The sequence below is a fragment of the Strongylocentrotus purpuratus genome, unplaced genomic scaffold, assembly GCF_000002235.5.
Source record: "Strongylocentrotus purpuratus isolate Spur 01 unplaced genomic scaffold, Spur_5.0 spur5_scaffold_7, whole genome shotgun sequence".
Lineage (NCBI taxonomy): Eukaryota > Metazoa > Echinodermata > Echinoidea > Camarodonta > Strongylocentrotidae > Strongylocentrotus > Strongylocentrotus purpuratus.
The window spans coordinates 16,372,166-16,399,764 of NW_022145613.1; the positions used below are offsets into that span (position 1 = coordinate 16,372,166).

General features: G+C 37.7%; 2 protein-coding genes across 4 annotated transcripts in view; both read left to right on the forward strand.

Annotated features, from left to right (window-relative positions):
* LOC590109 (glutamic acid-rich protein) overlaps positions 1–4,626 on the forward strand; it is a 34,954-nt gene extending 30,328 nt beyond the window's left edge. For 2 of the 3 annotated variants that reach the window (XM_011663748.2, XM_011663746.2), the window contains exon 12: positions 840–4,626. In XM_011663748.2, the coding sequence (XP_011662050.2) occupies positions 840–1,395 (556 nt within the window). In that variant the 3' untranslated portion in view covers positions 1,396–4,626. The remainder of the gene's footprint in view (positions 1–839) is intronic. The other variant, XM_011663749.2, reaches the window with a different exon arrangement.
* Positions 4,627–10,595: 5,969 nt separating this feature from the next.
* Positions 10,596–26,124, forward strand: LOC590567 (carboxypeptidase B). Its single transcript, XM_790166.5, has 11 exons — positions 10,596–10,796; positions 16,185–16,260; positions 17,170–17,283; positions 18,401–18,502; positions 20,172–20,273; positions 20,861–20,995; positions 22,131–22,241; positions 23,250–23,340; positions 23,834–24,039; positions 24,882–24,966; positions 25,746–26,124. The coding sequence occupies exons 1-11, from the start codon at positions 10,693–10,695 to the stop codon at positions 25,931–25,933; spliced, it is 1,314 nt and encodes a 437-aa protein (XP_795259.3). The 5' UTR covers positions 10,596–10,692; the 3' UTR covers positions 25,934–26,124.
* The last annotated feature ends 1,475 nt before the right edge of the window (positions 26,125–27,599 follow it).

Consider the following 27,599-nt stretch of genomic DNA (forward strand, 5'->3'; position numbering starts at 1 on the left):
TTGGCGTGTGGAGCTGCCCTTCTTTTAGTATAGTATTGCTTGGATACATTGCATTTACGATTCTCAGCTGAGATAAGTTACTATATCTAGTGATAATGAGAAAAGATGGATAGTTGGATGAACTTCTCTGCTATTTCTATGTGTACTGTTTGGGAAGAAATAGGGATACTTACATTTTGTTGTGTGTTTCAGTGGTTCTCTGTAATAAAAGAAAGCATTCACACTCACACACATACCCCATGCCTGAATCATGTGAATAAGTATATACTGTGCAAGCTGCATGAATTTCATGTCGCATGTGTTAAATGTGACAGAGGTAGCTTTGCGAAATGCAGAGACATGGAAAGGTGCATCCAGAAGACAAAGGGGATAATTGTTGGTGAATGGGTAATTGTTTTTGATGTTGGTTTTAGATTTAAAGTTGTAAATTTGTCATTTCTCATGATATTTCTTGACAATATAAACCCCAATCAATAAGGTAGAGGCATTTACCAGTGCTGCCTACATCCAGTATAATTATGATTTGCAATAATTCTGCAATTTGCACTCAAGATGCATCTTTTTTTGTCTCTCTGTTTCCCTTAATACATGACATAAAGTATATGATTATCACTTGAATGCAGCACTTGAATGCAGCAATCTCCATATGAAATGCATTTGGCTAGCATCCTTGTCATCCATGACTGAAAAAGGACAGAAAATGTGATAGAATCGCAAGGGAGAGTGGATTTTAAATTGTCTGTTCATCCTATTGAATATTAAACTGTCCTGTCCTACCTTAAGCTATTTTTATTTGCTTTGGAAGATATTCATCTTGTTTCTCTTTGATTTCCCCTCAGACTCCGCGCTAATCCAATAGAGGACAAAGGCGTATCCTCCATCATGCGTTCCCTGATAACCCTACATCACCAAATCCCTGAGCCGACCGATGAGACCGAAGAACGACCCAAGACAGGCATCAAGCTGACCCATCTAGACCTAGGAGATACCAAATTCACCAACAAGGGTGCTGCGGATGTCGCAGAGTTCCTCAAGCTCCCCACCAACATCACCAACGTCAACCTCAGCGACAACTCCCTGGGCCGTGCCGGTTGCAAGGCGCTCGCCGCTGGGATCCGTAGCAACAAGAGCCTGTGGACCCTCAGCGTTGAGTACGCGGGACTCGGTGACAGCGGCTGCAGGGAGATCATCGAGGCGGTGCGCGACCATCCGACGATTCGCGAGCTGAATCTGGAAGGGAACGGGATCACTGACGAGAGCGCTCGTGCTCTCCTGCAGCTGGTCAAGGATAATAGCGTCCTGACGTCCATCAACTTTGTACGAGATAACCAGGTCACGCAGGAGCTTGCGGAAGAGATCGAAGAGATCCTGAAAACAGGAGAGTTCATTTGGTAGTTGGAAAGAAATACAACTCGATCCTTGCGGGTTTGCTACAGTCACAGTCCACCTTTGTATATAGACTACTTAAAGGCCTGCTGTACTAGTTCAGCCGGAAGGGATTAGACCACCCAGCAAGCCAGCGAGGTCACTGTGACAGGTGGCTATCTCATTAACTCAGCTCTCAATTAACATAAGAAAAAGAGGATCATGGGGGACCAACAGGCACCGATTGAGGAAGTTTTCAATATAGAAGGAGCAAGTAGCTACAAGTAGTACAGTGTGGCTTTAAGGGATACTAGAACATTGAATTTGTAGACAGATGGTCTTTATATACAGGTTTGGGTAAGAGACACTGCCCAAGAGAGACAAGAAAAGTGGCCTTCATATACAGGTTGCTTAATTTAAGGTTACCTGTGCATGTGACATAGGATTAAACCCAGAAATTCAGAAATACTTACCTGATGTTAAATAGCTACTCGATGTCACAACTTGTATAATTCCTGAGAGTATATATATAGTTTTGAGTATGTTCCAAGTTATTTTTGTATTTTGATGAAATTGTAATATATTGTGTGAAATACTTGTACTAACTGAAACACATAGGGCATTTAAAGTAGATCTAATATCTAATTGATATACATGTATTTGTATTGTGCAATTTTCTGTATTATAAACCTGTATTACATTGGATTCCAAGTAAGTATATTTGTGTGTAATATTTTTGAGACAGTTTAAAACACCATGATTTAAATAGCAAACAGTTGACCAGAAAAAAATTGCTAAGTATGTAATGAATCATTTTTATTTTCTTATGTATAATTGAGAGTTGGAAGGTTCAGTATATTTGTCAGTTGCTGAGCAATTTATGTAGAGAATATAATATACAGTACATGTTTTATGTCGGTAAAATCAAACTGAATTATCTTGCAGAAGGCAAGGATTTTGTGTTTTATGTAAACCATGGATTTCACTGCAAGTCCATGTTTGGAAGTTAATCATGCATTTGGGGCACCCATGTGTAAGTGATTCCAATAAGTGTCTAGCCCTGTCTACTCGTAAACCTCTCATATTTGGGAATACAGAAGGAAAAGTTGGACAAGGTATCATGTTAATGTTTCTCAGTGTGAATATGATTTGAGTGGGTTTGAAACCTCATGCAAGATGTTGTTGCTAGAAGGGTATAAACTCTATGGTAAATCATATTTGATATACCCTCCGGGCGCTCAGCAGAAAGTGTGATAGTGTTCCTTGATAGAGTGTTATAGTAAATAAATATCTATCTTACCTTGACTTATGTGCCTATGCACGTGTTAATTAATTGATGATATTTGCTCTGAATGTGGGTGTGTGATAAAATTTCTATAAAGTACTTGCACTATTAGTGTATTTTCACCTTGAAAGGAATATTATAAACAATGAATGGTAAAAAATGTATGATTCAAAGTAAAAAGAAATGACATATATATTTTGACTTGTATCAGATGTGAGATCATTACTAAATTCTCTTATGTTAGGTGTAAATGAATTGTGTAAATTAATTGCAAATATGTATTTTCTGTACATTTCAATTTAGAATGTTTGTAGTTATAATATTCAGGCATGCTATAAAATGTATGTTGTTTAAAGAAAGTGTTTATAATAGAATACAGACTAAAACTAATTACTTTAATATAGCAGCTTTTTGTATAATATGTGTGTGATGTATATGTAGAGTGTTGCATAATGTGGGATCATTATGCATTTTGTTCAACTTTTCAATCATCAAATTGATAATGGAATTAATTTGAATATTTGAAGGCTAGGGGAATCGTAATCTAAATAATTTACATAATTTCTATCTAACAAAGGGGGAAAAAAGTTTTATTTGTAATTATACATGATCATGTGTACATTTTAAGTGAATTCTAGCGTATTTCTTATGCTTTACAAGCAATGGAAACGATTAATTAAGTACATTCTCTGTTGAGAGCCAGAAGGGCATTGACCTGTATACTTTTACGTAGTGAACACCCTTTTTGCTCTAAACAGACAATGTACTAAACAATTCACAAAAAGAGAATACTTAAAACTGTTTAATTTGTAAATTGACTGTAGAATTAAGTAGATCAAACAGAATGTCATAATTAGGCTGTTCTCAACTATCATGTATGTAACATATGTATTCAAATATCTGGCGATTCTGTTGAAAATAAACTCGTAGATGGTAAATAAATGTGCCTATATTTGTTACAGGTGTGTTACAATGTGATCACATCTTATAACTGCATATATAACTGTTATCAGATAGCACCACTGCATTCCTGTTTCAGTAAGAATATGAAATTTCACTCTATGAATTTGTTACTTTTGATGATACTTGTAGAGGCACAAAATCCTTTATTACTCTTTTGAGTTGTAAAATCACTTCTTTTCTAGACTGAATAACCTTTCTCAGAATATACCCAGACAATAATATCCCTTTATGGGCAAGTCCAAGTATGAGGATTGAAAATACCTCTCTCTCTCTCTCTCTCTCTCCCCTTATTCTACCACTAGGCACAACCATGCTCATACATAATTTTCTATCAAATATCTTGTGCTTGCACACAATTGACTAACTGCTTAGTAATTTTAGGGTGCACTTTTGACACGTTCATTATCTCCATGTCTCTTGGCTCTTTTCAAACAAAAAAACATTCTGTCAAATATACATTTGCTACTTTGTTAAATTGAAATTATGGAAAATACCTCTCCATGGTGCCTTATGTTTTAACAAATATACATTTCTTGCAATCTATTCCTAGTAAGTCTTGGTAAGTCTATCTCCACTGGGAATATTTGAAAAGAAATCAAATTAAGGTATACTAATGAGCAACAACAAAAAAGATACCTCATGCAGAGTGGAAAGGAATAATTGGGTAGATTTGGGGAACAATGTTTTACCTCACAATTTGATTCCCTGCCAAGAAATTTCAGCTACACCGCATTAATCTTTTCTGAACATTTAAATTTATATACAAAATAACAAAAGGGTGGGGTTTGTATTGCAATGAGTATGTGCTTCTTTCTTTTCATGTAACTATTCTTATATGTACATAACACTGCAATTCTATATAAAAATGTGTAAACTGACATTCTTATAACATGCACTTGCAAACTGATTTATCCGTCCAAGTATTTCGTCTTTCTGTGTATACTATCTCACCAGCAACTGTGTCAAGAGCGTAGCGATCAAAATGTAATAAATTAGATCAAAATATATACCTATTTCTTTGCACCGGTGTTCTATATTTCCATACTGAACTAAAAAAAGACCACGTGTTGACTAATATTGACTTTATTGGAATGCACACAGATGAGGAGAGGGAAAGACGGCATGGAGAATTTATGTTCAGTAAATAAAGCGAGAAAGGGACATGGCAGAAATAAAGAAAGGCTGAGAATGCGAGAACATAGAAAGAAGGTGGAGAGGGGAAAGGGAGAGAGAACGAGAGAGAGGTTGAAGGCGGGAGGAGAAGAGTGGGAGAGAGACGAAAAACAATGATGAATTTTGTTGGAGATTCAACATACAACATCACAATGTGATATGAATTTGAACGTGTAGGCCTGGAAAGAAAAAGAAGGGGATTTTTTTTTTACACCAGCGTACTCGAATGTGAGTGCGTTTCTGGTGTACGTGTGTGTGGTCGCGGCATTTAAAATGACAGTAGACATAATTTGTACCCATCCAGAAATAGAATAAATTGAGTTATTTCAGCCCCCTCCCCCTCCCCTAAAAAAGTTATGATAATGATCATTATTATAAAAATAGAATAAATGAATAAAATAAAAAAAATTGAAATCAGCCTCCCAATTTTGGGGGGAGGATTACCAGAAAGAAAAGATATTGTCTAAAAGATAGCTCTCACTAAGTGTGACTTTTGTTATGTTAGAAAAATAAGAGGATCCATAAAAGAACACAAATAGCCCTTAGATTGAGCAAACCATCTCATTCAACAGTTGCAGAACACGCCCTAGATACTGGACACAACATTTGAAGGGACGATCGATGCCCATACTATTGACTTTGAAACACACTTCTGGTCAAGAAAGGTGAAATAATCCATCTGGATCATAACGATTAATCCTTAGCCTCTCTCTTTCCAATTTTTGTTGGAAGTATCATGCTATGTTTTTCAATGTTACACTGAAATGTGAAACCACAAGATTGTAAGTGTGAAACAACATGATTATTCATTGTTTTTCGGCAAAACAATGTAACGCATATTTTGTAAATCATTGTGTTTTCTGACCAATAAAAGTTATTAAGATAAAAAAAAATATAAAAAAACAAGATTAATCCTTCACTGAATAGGGTTTACTCCAGTTTACTATCAAACCCTCACTCCAGTGATCTCTAGGCAGCAGATGCAAGAAACTGTGTAAAGAATGAATTGGCTTGAGAAAGATTGCCCCCCCCCCCTCCCATTAAAAGAATGTGTAAAGGGGCGGAGCATTGCGTATACCAGGGAGGTGAGACTCACTTCCCTGCGTATACTGAGCAGTGATCTCCCAAAGGGGTACTTTGGGTTTAGGGGATGGGTAATGAGTTGGACTTGTTTCTTTTGCACTAAGTCGGAATTCGAAGTGCAATATTTAGGCTTATTCTAAATTTTTGACAGAAAATTATGAGATTTTGAATCACACTAATATTCCATCACTTTTATCTATAAAATCACGATCACGTTTGCCAATGAAATGGAGACGGACATTGACTAAACCAAAAGGGGCTAAGATTCTAGGATTTGCTGAAATTTGAATCTTCTTGTAGTAAAAATGTTAGGCCAATTGATTTTAATTTTTTTTTAAACAGGATAATACGTATAGCAAAGGAGGCTTGGTGGTTTCCCCTATACGTATGGTAAGTAAATTCGCCCTCGTAAGATTTCCACAGTGGAATATAAAGCAAATATATTATTGCATGAAAAATATGTGTGGAAAGGGGGTCCTAAGAAAATTCAACATGCAGTTTAATTCTTCTAAAGATTTTTTTGGTGTTTTTTTTTTTGTTGTTGCTACTCTTCACTCTAGGCCGGGCTTGCCTTGATTGGTGCTCTTGTTGATTATTCATCTCATTTATATATTGGCAGCATGACTGAGACATACAATATGAATATACAAACAATTATAAACTTAACAAAGATTGGCTGTTACATAATCATTACGTAATTTCCAACCAGGTGTGAGAATGTACTACTTAAATTTAAATCAACCAATAACAGATGAGGATGGGAAGAGGTCATGTGATAGAGGAGCAAGGGCGGCGATCTTGGGGGGACGGGGGGACACGTCCCCCCTCAAAATTTGAAAAAGTGCACTTACAAAAATGAATAGCAAATACTGACTAAAGACTGCAACACATTTTCAGGCTCTGCAACACACTTCCAGGCTCTGGAGAGCCCCACGAGTGCAGCGTTTAGAAAAATAAATCTTCTCACTCGGTAGCTACGCTCCCTCGTATAATACCCTATAAAATGTACAAGTAAATACCGAGCAAATTGAAGTGTGAAAAAAGTATATTGCTTGTTTTTATACTAAGGTTTTGCTAAGGAATGTAATTTTTTAATATAACAAAACTTCAAATACCTGTGAGGGGGTAGGCACTTCCGTTACCTTCACCCTCTCATTTACTATGCTCCCTCGCAAATGATGATGATATGGCATAATTTTTCCCTGAGCTTTCGGGGGGCCTGCCCCCTGGACCCCACCAAGGGCCCTAAGGCGGGCCCCTGGTTACTCATCTGACCATAATTAAATGCCTAAAACGCCTGAGCTTCCAGGGACTCTGCCCCTGGACCCCGCTAAGGGCCGTAAGTCGGCCCCTTAATGATCAACATAATGCTCATCTGACCGTCATCAAATGCCTAAAATCCCTGAGCTTCCGGGGGCTCCGCCCCCAGGATGCTCATCTGACCTTAATAAATGTCTAAAACCTATGAGCTTCATGAGGCTCCGCCCCTTGACACCCTCCGGGGCCTTCCCCTGGACCCCAAGTCAAATTTACGGTCCACTTTGCTTGGCTTGGCTCTACCTGAACGTAAATACTTTAGCCCCCCCCCCCCCCCCCCCACTTTGAAAAACGTTCCCAGGGCCCGCGTAACATGTAAGAGTTGCGGTGATGCGGATTTTTTCTTTTCTTCTGCCCCCCCCCCCTCAAACATTTTTGCTCATTACGCCACTGATCCCTAGTCCCTCGTATTTCGTCCCCCCCCCCCCCGGTCGTGAAAAGAAATCGCCGCCCCTGTAGAGGAGGGAAATGAAATGTATATGTACAAACTAGCTTCTTACAACACTGTCTTCCTCGAAACGATAGTCCTCAATTTTTTACAAGAGAAGTGTATTATAATTACGATTTTCACGATACATGCGTGTATTATAATCATCTTTATAGCTTTACCTTCATTCAAGCAAGTACATATATTCCAATATACATTTTGTATGATACCTTAAAGCATCACTTTAGATAATATTTTAAAGTAGTATGACATCAAATAATTAGTCATTAAAGCAACTTAAACTAAGTAAAGACCAATATTGAAATGTCCGTACAAACTAGCTCCTGGCAGTATACTAATTTAACATACTTTACTTCTAGAGCCCTTTTCATTATACAGGGGAAATAATACGAAAAGAGATGTCTACAGTTGGTTTAAGGATTAAGAATTATTAAGAATTAGAAGATTCGTGGTAAGCCGCTTATTTCAAGAAAGGTACATTTGACATCCTTCAACTTGATTTGAAAATCAATTTTTGTTTTCCTTCAAACTTTCGCTTAATACGATCAAAAGTGTAGATTTTCATTCCGACACCTTCAGCGCTCAAAATACACGGGGCGGTGGGCGATTCGCCCCCGTGAGCTACATAATCGCACCCGTCAGGTTGCTCACGGGGGCGATTGCAAAATTAAAAATCGCCCCCCGTGGAATTATAAAATAAAGATTATTTTTTCTGTTATTACTTTAGCACAATATTGAGTTTCAATTTTCAAACCTTAAACCAATGAAATGGAACTTAGATTAGCGTGCAAGATTTCTTGTTTTATGAGTAGGCCTAGTTATTACCGATTCAGCTCGCAGTGCAGTGCTGCCGTCATCAGTGGTTATAGGCCTACTGCGCCGTTAGTAGCGGTACGTGTGCACGCTGCCGCACCATGTCTGCTGGAGCTGGAGGCGATCGCGCAAGGGCAGAAACATGGTCATGGAGAAGTTTTTCGTTGTGAAAGCGTTAACCCGCTGAAATCTGGTGATTTCAAATGACCAGCAAATAATGAAACTCGACCAGTAAATCAATATTAGGGACTTTTAGATTTGCACGATGAGAACGTGGACTGCAACGTGTGACCTAGCTCCTTTTAAGGCAGTGCCAGTGCTTAAAAGGACGTGACGTGTGGCTGCCAGTGCCTTAAAAGGACGTAACACGTCCACGTCCACGCAAATCTAAAAGTCCGTATTGAGAAGAAGAGGAAGACCAAGATGTCGTGGAATGATATCGTAACATGGGCAGATCTAGGGGGGTTAGGGGGTTTAACCCCCTCCTCCCGGCCCCCTTGGGCTGCCAAGTGAAAATGTGACATTAAAGCGGGGGTGGGGGAGAGATGCTGGAGAGGAGGACTACTAATCTATTTTTTTCAGGGGGGGGGGGGGAGAGTGAAGCGCCGTTTTAGCATGACTTTCTTTTTAACTCTTACTTTCACCTATCTCAGATAACCCTAAGTTTTTGGTTGCTGCTTTATATGTAGTTGATAATGCATGATTAAAATAAAGAGAGAGAGAGAGAGAGAGAGAGAGAGAACCACCATCATTTTGCAATGGTTCAGGGTTCGTGTAATGTACATTTGAAACCATTTCTTAGCGTCTCAACCCTAAAAAAATAGCAAAACTATTTTTAAGGAAAAGCATTATACTGAATTAAATAAAGATTAATAGCTTTATATTGGATCATACTAATACTGATACGGGCTAAAGACAATGTGGTATTTGTATAGAGGTATTTCAAAATGACATTCTGATAATCAACATTTGTTCTGGTATCATAATGTATATACGCATAATACAACTGATCTTTATGATTTCTTAACGTGACATATAGCTTCTTCTCCCTCTGCAAACAAAAAAGAAAACAAGGTTATTTAATAAAAGGATCATGTGACAAATAATCATTGTGATTCAAATTGATGCAAGGATTTTTTTTGAATAAGCAATGCTTTTCACCAGAATCTTCTTTGTAAAAACGACTTTTACAAATCTCAGCCATGCATGCAAATCTGCCACTGTGTTGTAAGATCACTTTTAGATTAGGAGAAGTGTATTCTATAATGAATATTTTACATTGAATGGAACGTCACAACTCAGAAAGCATGGATGAGATTTGTAAAAGTTGTTTTTTACAAAGAAGATTCGGATGAATAGCAGTGCTTATTCAAACAAATATTCGCATCAATTTGAATCACAATCATTATTTGTCGCTTAATCCCTTTTAATGACCTTGTTTTCTTTCTCTTTTGCAAGGGGAGAAGAAGATATGTCACATTAAAGACATCATAAAGATCAGTGTTGTATGCGTACTCTCTTAAAAAAAGAGAGTGAATTTTCACTGTATTTTCACTTTCTTGGGAGTGACGTCCGTGATCACTTGTTTAGGAGTGAAAATCGATTGATTTTAGAGTGCTCTCTAAGAAGAAAAGAGTGAATGTTTACTCTATTTTCACTACATTTTCACTCTCCAGAGGAGTGACGTCCGTGATCACTCGATTTTTTTTAGAGAGTATATATTATATACACAGGCCAGTAACAGCTATGTAGCTTGTAAATTTGTAAGAGGGAAAATGCTGATTGAAATGATGATGAAATAGCAAATAATTGAGGAGTATCGTAGGTACCAATTCAATGGATATTTGTATAAAAAAGAGCCCCCGTGAGAAGGCTCATGGGGGGCTCTTTTTGGGGGGGAAGAGCTAGCCCCCGTGGACAAAAAATTAATTTGAGCCCTGGACACCTTGTAAAGCCATGAAAGCGGCTTTGTGGTCATGTGTTAATCGGGGAATTAACAGAGGATATAATAATAGCAATACAGATTACCAGTCGTTTCCAGGTGGTATTATAATAGATTTCTTTATTGATCATTGGGGAATCCTTCGCTTGAGTGCGCCTCATCAATGTATAGGGGACTGAAAGTATTTGCACTTCACATTTTCTGTGTCCTGTGTTCAGTCTACAGTCTACAGAGGCAGGCTTTTGTTCAGTGGAGAACAGCCCGTTGAACTGAACAGAGGTTGTTTAAATACAAGCAAACGATATGATGAATGTGAATGGCAGGATAGTGGCGGGGATCAGCGTAATTTGCATGGTCCTGTGCGGGATAGCAGCGGGGCAAGAAGAGCCACCGGTCCGCTACGATGGGTAAGTTTGACCATTTCGGCGCTGGGGGCAAAAAAAAACATTGAGTACTCTGAGGAATGAGTTGTGGTGGTCTTCGTGATGGGTGTGGCGGTGGGTGCGGTGATGTTGGGCGTGGCAAGTATAGCTAGATGCAAGTGGTAACGATGGTTAAGATGTACAGTCATTTAAGATTCGTAGGCTTCGCTGGTATTAACGTACATGTAGGCTACGAATGTTTGAGGGTTACTGTTTGACAACAGGTGTGCAGAGAAAAGAGATTGAGGATATATACTAGGAAGGGGATGCATAGGGAGAGAGGATGCACCTTCGGCGCCCAAAAACACTATAGACTGGTATAATCATCAAAATGGAGTGAAGGAGAGGCCGTTACAATACCATATACAGGGCGTCCCAGAAAAACAAAACCGAGAATTATCGATGTTTTATCATAACTTAATCACATTTATAATTAATAAATGACACATATTTGGAAAGCTTAGATCCTCCTCTTTCATTTGATGCAACTCATTATGATGCATATTTCATGAATGAAAGTCTTTCGTCTACGGCTAATTGTCAACGAAACAGAGTTAAGTCTTTGTTAATTTCGTTTGTTGATACGGCAGGCAGCCAGTGAAAACGAATTCGTTTAATACAATTATGGAAATGCAAGCACTACTTTAAACAAACAGAACTTTGTTATTCCTAGCTCATTTTTCCTGACTGAGGTGTCATATGAAAGGGCAGAAACTCAACTTTCTAGAAATGTGATTTTCTCTTTGAAATTCAGATATCGTCCGCCAAATGACTTTTTGTTTTCCTCTCTTCAAATTGATTTTAATCACTCATGCGTGAAATATGCATTATATGAGTTGCACCAAATGAAAGAGGGGGATTTAAGCTTTACAAATATGTGTCATTTATCAATTATAATTAAGATTAAGTTATGATAAAACATCGATAATTCTCGGTTTCGTTTTTTCTGGGACGCACTGTATAATAATTGTAGGCCTAGTTTTTGGTAACTGTAGTCTATGATCATGATTTCAGATAAGCGTTAGGAAAGTTATTGCATATATTCTTCATCATTATTTCCAGGCCTAATAACTCCAAGTCCCGTGATGAATCATAAACGGTAAACATATCCTTGAAGCACAAATACATCCGATTGGACTTTGGGATCTCTCTCTCTCTCTCTCTCTCTCTCTCTCTCTCTCTCTATATATATATATAGAGTTCTCTCTCTCTCTCTCTCTCTCTCTCTCCCGCTCTCTATAGCTCTGTCTTTCTGTCTATCTCTCTCTCGGTATATTTTATTCTCTCTCTCTCAGAGACCCGCGGGATATCTAAAAGAAAAATAGATCAGGTCGAGATCATTTTGTTGTTGTTCTTTTTCCTTTCCTATAGCAGACGCGATTGATTTGGATCCAGCATGCAATTTCAAGAGTCTAGCTGTACTGTATATAATCCATTGATGACCATTTATAGTTAGTCTACAAAATAGATTACTAAGTTTAAGCAAAAACAATTACTTCATAAAATGCGTTCAAGCACTCTTGTATATTTGTATTTTTTACAGATTCTCTTTTTTCTCTATTGCAGGCTGTATTTACACTAGGCCTACTGTTTTAGCTAGACGACATGAGCTTGCATGTATTTTTCTTCTCCTAGACTGAGGGATAGGGCTTCGGGCAGCCAATTGGCATGTTCGTGCTTTCCAATTGGAATATTTCTATTTCCGATAAATTATATTTTACTTTATCCATTTTAATTTACGGTTAAACACGTATACAGGTACACCTATAATAGAGCTAGAATGTACATTTAAATTGCATGTACTACTAATTGTGTTTCAATTGTCAGAACGCGAATTGCATTATTGTTGCTCAGTAGGCCTAACATTGGCTTATTTGGAACGAGGCAATTAACAATTAACTGTACATATATATCTGCACAAAAAGTACGAAGATACACCAACAACATGGTGGCCTGTACTTCAACAGAAGAAGAGGAAGAAGAAGGAAAAAGTGTGCATTAAACTTGATTAACTTACGAAAATGGTCTTTTATCACAATCCCACAAACATGGTATTAGTCGCGATTATTCTCCGTGAAAATTGCCCGTGAACATTCCTAAATATTATGGATCCCACAAAATTAATATGAAGAGAAATAATATTACAATGATGATGATTGCTTGTTATAAATTATATAGTGCTCATAATTTTAAACAAAAATCGCTTGAGAATGTTTCGTACAATCCTCTAATAACTATATAGGAAATGCAGCGATTTGTAGTTTCTCTGTATGGGCAGACACAATAATGTTGATTTGTCCATACCATTTGGAGAAAGCGGACATATTTGATTTGAACTTTTTTAGTGAAAGACCACGTGATTACTGCCTAGTCACGCTGGTGTACTGTATTGGTTTCAATTTGAATGAAAAGAAGTTGTTCTGAAGGGAAAGCAAATACACAAGAAGGGACACGAGACAACACTTATATAATGGCCCGGTCCCACTGGCCTATGCACACAACACGTATGCATAACGGACACAGCGGACGAGCAAAATTTCGCGGGTGGTTCCATCCGTTTTCATCCGCTCCAGAAATGAACAAAATTTGCGAAAATTTGCGAAAATGGAACGGAAAATAACGGACGTGGGTAGTATGTAGCGGGGATGTTAAACGGATGTTCATCGGAAGCCTAGCGGATGAAAGCGGATGGAAGTGGATGACAGCTTTGAATACTTTATATACGAGATGCATACGCTTACATCCTTTCTATTTCCGTGCTACTAACGGTGTATAGACGTTCCGTGTACCTTATCTTTCCTCCCTCTTTCCGTTTTCAGCTGCAGCGGATGTGAGTTGCGAGGATACCCGGAGGATGCAGAGAGGATACAGCGGATGTTTAACGGATGATAACGGACATAGAACGTTTGTTGCTCGTATTTGTCGCGGATTTATATCGTACACGGCGGAAGTTCATCCGTTCTAAAAGTTTTGTGCAGCTCAAAACTTTTTGCGCGGATGAAATCACAGTGGACGGATGCTCGATGGATAGAGCGTATGAAACACGTATGCAATGAGTACACAACGGATGCATAGCGTTTTCCAACGGATGGCAAGATTTGTTTACGCTTTTACATCCTCTTTGCATCCGTAAGTGCAGTGGGACCGGGCCTTAAGGCTCATGTGACAATAATCGATCCAAGCGCCAGCCATCTACCTACATACTATAATGCTAATCGAATGCCCAACTTCAAACCTGGACCAGACACAAAAATATTACCAGGCTTAAACCATGGACCCTCCGTGCTTAAACCTTGCCTATAAACTACGATTGCATCCCTAACCATTATTATAAAGACGGGCTAGTTGAGCCTTTTTTTGTTATGTAACCAAACGGAATGCATACGTCTTTGCATGTGAAGTGCCGTGATACGAATGTTATGTCATCATCGTAAAGCTACAGTCCCATATACGTCCCGGACCGTCCCGGACCATCCCGGACCCCATCCGGGTTGATCCGGGATTCGGTCCGTGTTGACACCGGGTTGGCACCGGGGTGGTCCTGGATGGTCCTGGATGGTCCTGGATGGTCCTGGGCGGTCCGGGAGTCGACCCCGGATGTTTTTGACGGTCAAAAACTGCCGGGGTGGTCCGGGACGGTCCGGGACAATAGTTTGATCCGGGGTGATCCGTGTAGCCACCGTGCTGGGTCCGGGGTCATCCGTAGTGGCGCCGGGGCGGTCCGTGTTGATCCGTGGCAGTCCGGGAGTGAGTTATTGACCGCCCAGGACCATCCAGGACCATCCAGGACCATCCAGGACCACCCCGGTGCCAACACGGTGTCAACACGGACCGAATCCCGGATCACCCCGGATGGGGTCCGGGATGGTCCGGGACGGTCCGGGACATATATGGGACTGTAGCTTAAAAGCATCACACTTTTTTTGAACAAAACATCCCGGACCATCCCGGATCACCCCAGACCATGGTCCGGGATGGTCCGGAGTGGTCCGTGCTCGTCCGTGCTGGTCCGGCTTTATATGGGACTGGGGCTTAACTGCGGCAAATAAGCCAGTTTCGTAATGTAACCAAATTTAATGCATACGTCTTTGTGAAGTGCCTCAATACAAATTATTTCATTCACCTGATAAGAATAATAGTATTTCAATAGTCAGAATGCAACTGCATATATTAAGTGTTGCTAGGTAGGTCAAGCCATAATGTTTGTCCAACCTGGCAACAACTTAATATATGCAGTTGCATTCTGACTATTGAAATACTATTATTCTTATCAGGTGAATGAAATAATTTGTATTGAGGCACTTCACAAAGACGTATGCATTAAATTTGGTTACATTACGAAACTGGCTTATTTGCCCCCTGTTTACCCGTAATTTGGAGGGGTGTGGAAAGTGAGGTTTTGAATTGCTTTTATGCAATATTTATTTCATTTCATTTCATTTATTTTCATATTTCTCATGTTATATAAACATTTCAAAATAAAGTACAAGTTTTTTGTGGGGTTTTTTTGGTGATAAAAAAGCAATCAATAATACAGAATAAATAACATAAAGATAAGTTGTCAATATTGAGTACTGATGAGAAATATGATGGGACCTACATGAAAGCAAGCTTGTAAAGCTGTAGGCCCCGGTGAAATAATTTCAATAATAATGAAAGAGACAATATTTGTTATTCCATTATATATTAGTATTCTACGTTCATTCACCTTTCCACTGATATAAAGTTGTATTTTCATCGGAAAGTGTCTTCAAAGAATTTTGCATTTAAGGCTCTCGGTGTAGACAAAGATTAGCCTCTGGTTGCGGAAATAATTCAATATATTATATGAAAGATGTTAGATTTCCATAGCTTAATGATGTTTACCCAGATATATCACATAATCTAGTGGAAATGACCGCAAGGTGAATTGCTATGCGTGTCTACAGAATTGTAGAGCTAATGTTATTTGACTACCCGAACATACTGCCGAAAGCTGATGATAATAATATTATAAGCAAGAAGGTCTGTAGCAGGATTCAGTGAAAATGGGATGGACTATTTTATAACATTTGCGGACGCAACTTTTTTAGGCATTTCTAAAATACACACACCCACAAAAAAAAATCGTTTTGCCTAATTCTCATATATCCTTTTTTTCTTCCGGAAACATGCCCACCTATTTTAGAATCCAGGATCCAATCATGCCTTTCATATTGTGTCGTTACCCATATCCCCTCCCCCCCCCCCCCCCCCCCCCCACCCCCACCCAATGCCACTTGTCCTTCTTTCTCTATCTATTTCTCTCCCACTACTTAAAATATTTTCATGTTTATCTTTGTATCTTCACAGTCATTCAGATAACATGTTTCTTTCTTGTACATGCATATACAGATATCAACTATGGCGTGTAATACCGCGGTCAGATGTGGACTTAGAGGTTTTGACTCTTCTCTGCGATAAACACAACGTAAGTCACCTGATATTATAATTATCATATAGAGTAGCAGTTAAGAAAGTTGAACATTATTTTGTTGTCAGTTTTATGTCGATGGCCGACAACTCGAGCGACGATCATGACAAGTCTGACTTCGAACCCGTATCCGGAGTTGTGGGCCTTCTCCTTTTGTTTTGTTTTTCTTCTTGTTTTCCTCTTCCTTCTATTTCTGCTTCTTTTTCTTTATCCTCTTACTCTTCTTCTCTTTCCTCTTCTTCTTCTTCTTCTTCTTCTTCTTCTTCTTTTTCTTCTTCTTTTTCTTCCTCTTCTTTCTCTTCTTCTTCTTCGTCTTCTTGGCTTCTTCTTTCCCCTCTCGATCCTCCTCTTTTCTCCTCTTCTTCCCCCTCTCGATCCTCCTCTTTTCTCCTCTTCTTCATTTTAATCTTCTTGCTTGAAACAGTTGGAAACGTCTCATTTCTTATTTAATACGTTTACCGACCTGAGATTTCAGTATATCATCGATGACTGTATCAAGCTGATAGTTGTAGTCGAACTTGAATCGGACAAAACGTCACGTAAACACTTACTATTACACGTCAATTTATGGACACAATTCCATAATATAATTCAATAATAGGGACCTATACCTAGTATTCAGACCTTCAGACAAACGTGAATGTGTTTACAATTCACATGTACTTAATTAAGTACTTAAGCTTGTCAATTATATGTTGTTCCTGTGAAATCACTGTGAAGCAAGATTGTAAATGTAAATATAAACAATTATCCTCTATAGACAAAATAAAGAAATGAAATGAAATGAAATGTATCAAATGAGGCGTACCTTAGACATGCCTGTTTCTATGTATGTAATTGAATTTATCAGGAAAATACAGCCAAATGAAACTATAACAACAACGAATCTCTCTTTCCTGTTTGTAGCTGTCCTTTTGGCTCGAACCATCATCTGTTGGTAGACCAGTCGATGTCATGGTATCTCCCTCCTCGGCAGAGAAACTTACAGCTTACTTCAAAAGATATTTCTCTTCATTCGAGGTAAGATACAAGTGATAAGTCTGCTTTTGTAATAACGCAGTATCTTTACCAGCCACATTTGATTATTCTTAATCTTTATATATCATTTCTAGGAATTTTATATGCACTAGTAACAATTCTTATTACCACTTTGAATTTGAAGTATATTTACAGTACTCTTGTTTGGCCACTCATGATTATTGTTATTCATATAAATATACTTTTACGGCAGTACTATTCTATTGTTATTTGTTTTTTATATAAATATCTTGATCCTTTTATTTCTTGTTTGTTTTAAATATGTAGTTTGATGTACCATTGTCATTTGATGTATATTGTAAATTTTATGTTTATTTGATGTATTTACATTGTTTCACACGGTCACAATAGAAATCAATCTTGTAACTATTTGGGCTTTTTTTTTTAACCGTGTATAAATAAAGATATCAATTCAATTAAATTTAATACTATTAAAAACATTGTCAAGATTGAAATTAGACATCAAATACGATCGCAAAGACTTTCGAAATTAATCAACGTAAGGCGATTACAATGTCAATGGCTATGACTTTTATTTAAATGTGCGAACAGTGCAATTATCATGCTCGAGACTGCAGCCTAAATAACCGTTGTCACCACTTCACGCACATGTTTTTCTTCTCTACCCTAGCTGTACTAAGAGTGTGTAAAATATTATTCAATATACTTTTTATTCCTTCTTTATCGATACCGTAACAGTTATCATATACTTTCACAAGTCTAGAGAAATGATGTGGGTAAAAAGTCTTCCCATGCACTCTGACGATTTCTTTTTACGAGGACCGGAATCAATGACATGGCATGGGTCCAGTGGGGAGGGGGCTTTGGCATCATGACGGGAGGGGGGAGGGGGCATCGGTCTTGACATGCAAATTAACAAGGCTGCCGAATATTGGAGAGGATGCGGTAAGGGTAAAATTATCTTCTTTTCTCGCCCTTTTTCCTTTCTCTTTTATTTTCTCTCTTTTACTCTCCCGGCTTTTCACCATTCGATGGGGAGCACATAACCTTCATGACCACCCCCCCCCCCCACCACCACCACCGTAGGCTTCGCCACTGACAGAAACTCTTCTTGTTGTTTTTTATAATCCTTGTACAGGTCTTACAGACGGACATTCAGAGGGTCATTACAGAACAGTACATGGACAGGGCCCGACCCGGTTTGGAATTTGAATATGAACAGTACCATAACCTTGATGAGGTATATAAATGAAATCTATTTAATACTTACCGCGCCTGCTGAGAGTCAGGAGGGCATTAACTCTATTAAGGATATGAATGGATGCTGTATTGGTTTTTAACTTTTTTAAGTCCGTGCACACGAGGCGTCATTTCGCTTGCGTTATTACCGGCGCTATAATGAAGTGCGTCCCAGAAAAAACGAAACCGCAAATTATCAATGTTTTATCATAACTTAATGGCAATTATGATTAATAAATGACACATATTTGTAAAGCTTAGATCCTCCTATTTCATTTGATGCAGCTCATAGGATGCATATTTCACGCATGAGTGACTAAAAACAATTTGAAGAGAGGAAACCAAAAAGTCATTTGGCGGGCGGTTTCTAAATTTCAAAGAGAAAATCACATTTCTAGACAGTTCAATTTCTGCCCTTTCATCATATGACACCTTAAACAGGAAAAGAGCCAGGAATAACAAAGTTCTGTTTGTTTAAAATAATGCTTGCATTTCCATAATTTGATTAAACGAGTTCGCTTTCCTAAAGAAGACGAAAGACTTGACGCATGGCTGATCGTCAACGAAACGGAGTTAAGTTTTTTGTTGCTACGGCAGTGAAAACGAACTCGTTTAATCAAACTATGAAAATGCAAGCACTATTTTAAAAAAACAGAACTTTGTTATTTCTGGCTCATTTTTCCTGATTGAGGTGTCATATGAAAGGGCAGAAATTGAACTTTCTAGAAATGTTGAAGAATAGGATCCATATATGGTGTTTGTTCTCACGATGTTTTATATTGGCATTGGGGTCTCAAGGGACGTACAAATCATGGTCACAAATCTACAGAATTAACTTTTTTTATAATGCATTATTAAAGCTTATCTGCCATAGTTTACAGGAGGGATTAGACCACCCTACAAGGTCACTGGACAGGTGGTTATCTCATCAACTCAGCTCTCAGTTAACATAAGAAAAAGAGGATCATGGGGGACCAATGGTCACCGATTAGGCATTGTTTGTTATATAGAGGGCACAACTAGCTACAAGTAGTGCAGAGGGCATTTAAAGGAAAAGATATTGTCTAAAGATCATTATAATGAGAGCAACCAGTGGCATAAATGGCCAGCCATAGTTAAGTCCAACTTAAAGTCGATCTTACAGTCTTTGTGAAACACCCCCTGGAGTGCGATATGATAATTGCAGTGCCTGCATGAAGAGCAGTATTAGTACAGATATGGCTACTGTATTTATGACTTGTAATGTTTGTTATGATGCATAATAAACTGAAATTTAAAACTTAAAAAATGTATTGAATTGAAACCCTGGGTAGATAAGACCAAATCATTATTTGTTTCGATTTTGTGGTACAGTGGAATCTTCTTATAACAAACTCATCAGGACCAAAGAATTTACCTTGTTGTATCAAAACCTTGTTTTATGAGGACTAATATCAATATATAATATGGGAGCATACAAAGGAGGGGGACCAGTAAAGTTACCCTGGTACATTTTTTGTTTGTAACCAGCGGTGTTCTTAAATAAGGAGGCTATACTTTTATTTAGTAGTGCTCTAAATCAAAGATTTTGTGCCAATTCACAAACTTTCGACAACAGTTTCTGGACTTGCCTCGAACAAGCATGGTCTAAAAAAAAAATTTATGTGTGTGTTTGTTTGCTTTTATTGTAGATCAATGCTTGGATGGATACTATGGTGAGCAAGCACGCCGATCTTGCCACCAAAATAGCGATTGGTACATCTTACGAAGGAAGGACGATAAGTGCGCTAAAGGTAATATACATGTTAGGGTACGCGTATGCTTGTTCCCTCTCTTTGAAAGCACCCCCCCCCCCCCCCCCTATCTCCGGTGTAAAAGTCAATACGGGCCGGATTATGTCGCGCGAAAAAGTACCCCTTTGCCGGAGATTTTGGGAACACGAATGTGGTCCTTCGGGGGGGGGGGGGTTAAATACAGGACACCCTAGCCCTCAAACTAACTTCCTTTGTTCAACCCAATTTTTAATACAAACCTAAACCCAGCGTCGGTTTTAAATTATTGATAGAATACGGGCCCATGTGGTATGCCTTCAGTGCACATTAATTCGAAAAATAGAAATATGCCCCTAATGCCCCACCATCATTTTATTTCCCCAAAGGTGCTGAAAAGAATGATAACTGCCTTATTTGTCCCTGCGTAAGATTTTCGGATTTTTGGACATCTCCATTTGGTGTAATCACTTATTCTTTGCAGCAAAGTCACTTTCTTGGACATTTTTGTTTAAAGATATTAGAAAATATCCTTTTGTTTTTGTTTTCTTCTTTGTAATTGAATTTGTTGTTTTTCATATCATTCTGTAATTTACTTTCTTGCCATATAGATCAGCGTTCCCGCCCAGGCATCACGTTACCATAGCAACAGAACCAACGCGGGTAAACCCTCCATCTTCATCCAAGGGGGAATACACGCGAGGGAGTGGATCTCTCCCGCCACTGTAGTTTACATGACCAATCAGGTATGGAGATCTAAAGACACAGCAATGGAGATATGGATTTTATGAAATACTATAATCATACAGCATATTCCAACAATTATTGTACAAAGTGCCCAAACTTACGTAGCTATTTTACATGACAATTTTTTTTTTTTTTACTTATATTTTTATTTAATTATTTATTTATTTATATATTTATTTATTTATTTATTTATTTATTTATTTATTTATTTATTCTATTTTATTTTATTTTATTTTTTTATTTTATTTTTTATTTTTATTTTTTTTTGGGGGGGGGGGGTAATAATTGTATAAGTATGTGTATTACTTTTCTGCCTTGCATTGCTCTGTTCATGTAGGCATTAGCTAACTTGTTGAATTCAATGTATAAAGCATGTGGCAATAAAACAAAATTCATTACAAATTCTTCGATACATCGCATTGATAATGATTCTATTCTTTTTTTGTTAAAGTCGTTTTAAAAGTAAATGGCTACAATGAATGCAAAGCAGGACTTCCAAGTTTGGTTAGGCTTATACACTTAAACACTAACTCTTGCAGATAACATATAGCAATTCATTTATGTCATTAAGAAAATGCATTGTGTTCAAGTCTATATGGGATATATTTTTTCCAGCTATTTTCGAAAACTAGATACGATTCCATTTTCAAATAAATTTTCAGGGTAGACTCGAGTTAACTTGTAAAGATTGCTAGTACCGCAAACGTCCAGTTAACCAAGTCAAAAGAAAATTTACATTAATTTTTTGTTTTTGTATAGTTCTTTGGGTATTAGGGGACTCGCGCTGGGATAAATGTAATTAATAATCTCTGTTTTGCATGTTGATTAATAAAGTGTTCTTGTGATGCTAAGGTTTTATCAAGGCATTATATAGAACAAGAATACCATAGGGTATTGTAATATATGTTGATTTCATTTCAAAATATTAAGCGTTTAATAACGCAAATTTGAGAGGCATATCTGCAAAGCCAAAGTAAAATGCTTCTAATATGTACAGAGCCGACCATGTAAACCAGCGTTAAGTTTGGTGACCCAAAAAAATTATACCATGACATATCCGTAAGATGATTTTATCTTACCCATCTCTTACACGTTTTCATTTTTTAAGATATCTGTTGTCTTTTTAATCATTAGCTACTGAAGCAGTATAAAACGAGTGATGATGTCAAAAGGATTCTTACTGCATTTGATTGGTATGTCTTACCGGTCTTCAACGTCGATGGATATGTCTTCACGTGGACTACGGTAATTATCTAGAGCTTCTATTATAATGATGATAATAATAATAACATAATAATAGTGGGTTCTTGTATAGCACTGACCTTTTACCCATTTAGTATGGCTGCCATTATAGCGCTCTAGCATTTCAAGGAATTAATTCCTGTCATGTAGGAACCAATTTACCTCACTTGGGTCGAGTGTGGCGATTGTAGATTAAATAGGACAATGGTGCCGCGGTGGGACCCGAACCGCGAACCATGCGATGGGGAGTCCGGTGACTCCTCACAAATTACTCTCGCGTTATTTGACATACAACGTGATGATGATAAGTCGCTGTTTAATGGTACCGGACAGAAGAAGTAGGTGGCGAAGAAAGAATGTAGAAGAGATGCTGCTGCTTCGGATGATGATATCATGATAATGATGGTGATGAATGATGATGATGATGATTATTATTATGATGATGATGATGATGATGATGATTATGATACGGATGATGATGATGATAATGATGGTGATGAATGATGATGATACGGATGATGATGATGATGGTGATGGTGACAAGAAAAAGAACGAGGATAAACAAAGATACGAATAACAAGAACAAGGAAAAGGGAAAAAGATAAAGATGAGAAAGATAAAAATTGACAAGGAACAAAGAGAACTAGGATCGAAGATGCTACAGATAATAGCTATATTTGGCATATTTCCTTTCATTATAGATGTTAAGTAATTTATAAAAAAAAACGAAGACTACTTTGAATGATTGACTTGAAACTTTACGTTTTCCACAATTATAGAGCGAAATACATGTAGGTCGATATAATACCCATGATTACGCTTACAACTTGAATATAAAATACATTACGCAACATAATAACTGATTATATATTTTTTTAATAACTTTCAACCATGCACTCGAATGTTTTATTTTAAATATACTTTGGGATACTTGTAAAATACCTCTTTTGTCCAAATTTAGATCACCTTTTAATTTGCGTTTGTTTGTTTGTTTTGTTTTGTTTCTGTTAGAATCGCATGTGGCGCAAGACCCGCTCTCCAACTTCCAATCCCTTGTGTAAGGGAACAGACCCAAACAGGAACTGGGACAATCATTGGTGTGGTATGTACGGTTTATTCCCATTTACATGCTGTGTCCTGGGGGACACTAATCATCAAGTTGCCAAAAAGGGCGGGGCGGAGAGGGTAGGGGGGGGGGGGCGGCGGTAAAAAGGGAGATCAGTCAGACCATTTGAATCAGTGTGCATTTTATGGCAATTCGCTCTTCAAATACATTCTACGAGAGTACGAGTGTATTAACCAATTATTTTAGCAATCCAAATTTAGTATTCCACGTAGCTTAGCATTCAACTTTAGGACATGTCAAGTGTTCGTGTTTGATGTGCTTTTATCACATCGAATGGAAATAGTGTGTGAGTGTGTGTTGTTCGAGGGCATTTCCGGAGATCGAAGTCAAGGCCGTCTCAAGTTTCCTTTCATCTGCACTTCACAATATTTCACAACTCTGCATGTTTTACTGTGATTTAAATATAACTAATTACTATTACATAATAAATTATATCCGATTTGCTACCGTTTATTATTTCAAACCGCAGAGAATGGAGCAAGCAGGAATCCCTGCAGCGAGACATACTGCGGGAAGAGTGCGTTTTCAGAGGTTGAAGTCGTAGCGGTCTCAAGTTTCCTTTCATCGGGAATCAATTTTGTCGGGTTTATCGATTTTCATAGTTACTCCCAACTCTGGATGACCCCGTACGGATACACCTATTCACTTCCAAAAACGAGCGATTATTTCAAACAGGTTAGTACTCGATGATGGTGATGATGATGATAATGATAATAATGATAATAATAATAACGCTTTATTTACCCAGGGTAGCCACTTCCAGCGGGCCCTGCATAACATAATGTGTTATTATTACTACCCTTCTACAATCTTATATGCTGAGCGCCTAGCTAGGAGGCACAAGGTTCCATTGTTATAAGTCTTTGGTATGACTCGGCCGGGGTTCGAACCCACGACCTCCCGTTCATGAGGCGGGCGCTCTAACCACTGAGCCACTATGATGATGATGATGATGATGATGATGACGATGATAAGAATAATGATAATAGTGATAATAATTATGATGATGATGATAATAATAATAGTGACGATGATAATAATAATAATGATAATGATTAATAAAATAACAACAATGATGATGATGATGATGATAAGAAAAGAAGAAGAAGCAGAGGAAGAAATAGTAACAACGGGCAGAAATAGCAACAACGGGAATGAAATCCGTTGGTTAGATTTCAAATTTACCTTTTAGAGTAGACTCCAGAATATTTCCTAATGAGCATAAACAGTCAAACCAACAAACAAAAATATTACCAACAAACTAAAATATTGTTTACCCACGGAAGTCCCAGCAGCATTCTCGAGGGTCCTGCCATACAACCATGCAGTTGTCAGGTACCCATTTACACCTGGGTGGAGAATGGCAAATGTAAATCAATGTTTTGCCAAAGGACATAAGTGCCGCACCGGAGTTCGAACCCACGACCTTCAAATCTCCAGTCAAGTATTTAAACCACTCGACTAGCACATCTATCATACTTTATGTACTTTTAATTCTGTTTTATTTTATATTCTAGAATACGCAGAGCGAGAAAAGTGTACAAGCCCTCGAAGGCGTGCATGGAACTCGATACGAATATGGAACCATTTCTAATACACTATGTAAGCTATTCACCATCAACGATTTTTACCATTTTAAACTTATGCCCAAACTCGCATTATATTGGCAATCTCTAGGTGGAGTCAGTTTCTCGAAAACGTCAGAAGTCTAAGTTCGGGGACATCCCATAGAAAACGCGTTTTATTTCTACAGGATGATTCTGTGGGATGTCCTAGAAATTAAGACTTATGGCGGTTTCGAGAAACGGCCCCCGCATTATTTTTGTTTGCGAGATATCTATATCGACAATGAAATAGATCAAATATCTTCAGGAGACTCGATTCTTCCCCAATTTGTTCTCAGATACATGTATTGTGAGCAAGCGAAGCGAGAACGCAAAATGTGTATGACTCAATTAGACTACAAATATAATTTCATGATAACTGGATATACTCCAATACTCCATATGAAAAAATAGACCTAGAATATTGGTCATTTCAAAGTTCCTGAGAGGCTGCAGCCTCCCAGCCCCTCTATCTCAACACACCTGTATGGATATTTACGGAACAACAGTTAATAATGCTCATACTTTCATTACTTGCATAACTTATAGTGTCTGTTTGGTTGTTTATTGGTTATGTCTACATGTTGCCGAGAGCACACGCCCACAATAAAACAAATATAAGTCAAGTCCAAGTAGATTAATAAAATACTTTTGTATGTGACTATATTAAAGGGTTTCATAAAAACAGTCTATTACATAAACTTCTCCCCGGTTTCACAAATATATCAATTACCCGACACAAATACCACTTCCCTCGTTTTTTTCTTCTTGATGTAGACACGGCTTCGGGTGCCTCGGTCGATTGGACGTACGACGACGCTGGCATTCTGTACTCGGCCACGGTCGAGCTTCGTGACATGGGGCAGTACGGCTTTCTCCTCCCCGCTAATCAGATCATCCCGACAGGCGAGGAGACATTTGCAGGTCTCACGCAGTACGCCCTCTACATCCTCAAAAACCAGTGATATGGGTCTACTTAATTACGAACCACTGACAGGCAGGGGCGTCGTTATAGAGAAGGGTGATCTAGGGTGACGCCTACTTAAAGAAAAAACCTGTTGGCAAATTTCCATTTACCACCAAAAAAAGCATGACCCTTCTCTTCTTTTATTGTTTGTCTGTTTATTTGTTTTGTATTGGTCGTTTGTTCATTTATTTGTTTGTATGTTGTTGTTTTTTTGTTGTATTTTGTTGCGTTTTTTTTCTTTTTTTTTCTTTGGGGTGGGGGAGGGGGTATTTGGGAAATCTTTCGAAGCCCAGCAACATCGGCAGATTTGAAATCTTACTGACGGTATTTATCCCCGTCGTTGCTTTATTCTATCATTGTTATTATTGTGGTTATTATTATAATTATTATTATGAAATCATCAATATTATAATTATTATTGTTATTGTTTTAATTATCATTATTATTGCAGCAGCAGCTTGTTGGGGGAGATCTGCCTCCTCCCCTTCAAAATCGTTTGACAACGTTCTTACTCTTTTGTCTCCATAGGCATCATAATAGCATTTTTAATGTTTTTAATGTTAAAGAGGGCAGCCACGCGTACATTCATATACTATATAATAAAGTGGTGGTTTGGAAAGGGGATTGAACAGTTAAAAGTTCGAGAAAGAAAAAGGGGAATGTTGGAGTAGAATAGGAGGGTGGATTGCATTTAACAGTACGACTTATAACAAAGAGGAATTATGGGGGGGGGGGGCTAATCTAGCAGAAAGGGACAAATAATTTGTTGGTGAATGTACAGTCTTTGAAAGTCAACGTATGTGTAACATATCCGACAGTTTATATTATCTTTATAGCTTTCATGCAGGGTACCCATTCACAGGCATAACTTACAAAGGCATGAGGACACAACTTTATTCTTTATTCCTTATTGTATTCATATGTGCTGTACTTTATTGTAAATTTTCTTCTCCCTAAGCCAATTTTGTTTCTTATTAACAAGTTTCCTGTGATGTTATAGTTATTACTCTTGTTGTACATGTACATGTAATATAATTAATAAATATTTTAATATTTTTATGATTTATAAATCATATTAAATCAGTGTCATTGCCTATTGCTACATTTTTATAATTCATTATATATATATATATATCACTCATCATTTAATAGTTATTATTTTCATAATTATTATTAACATTGTTATTATCAATATTATTTTTACATTCATGATACTGTGATCATTCCAATTTATTATTGAATCATTACTTTCAGTTTATCATCCATACAACGGTTACAACCCTCATGTTTCTTCACAAATGTGATTTGAATGTATAATAAATATATTACATAAGTTCTAATTATTCTTAAAAACAAATATCTTTATAATGAAATTATAAGTGTATATCCTTTTTATTATGATGTAAAATATAATTGTTCATACGCACTCTCATAATCATAACTGACAAATTGTGTAGTGTGCTTACTGTAAAGTCATGAGAAAATGATACCTGCAATATATTTCATACAATTTTATGGTACATCTTCCTTTCTCTAGGGTGATAAAAACAACACCGCAATCACTATAAAGTCATCCTAGACTTTGGCCTGTGTAATTTTCCTTGTGAAACCATGATAGTAATGATAATTTATGTAGCACAATTTTTACGGTAAGCATTTGCTTA

What these genes read in the sequence shown, in the direction of transcription:
- LOC590567 (XM_790166.5), top strand. Translation starts at nt 10,693, where the DNA reads ATGATGAATGTGAATGGCAGGATAGTGGCGGGGATCAGCGTAATTTGC. An exon ending in CCACCGGTCCGCTACGATGG is followed by an intron (nt 10,797 to 16,184) that starts GTAAGTTTGACC and finishes ATGCATATACAG; the next exon opens with ATATCAACTATGGCGTGTAA. An exon ending in AGTACCATAACCTTGATGAG is followed by an intron (nt 18,503 to 20,171) that starts GTATATAAATGA and finishes CTTTTATTGTAG; the next exon opens with ATCAATGCTTGGATGGATAC.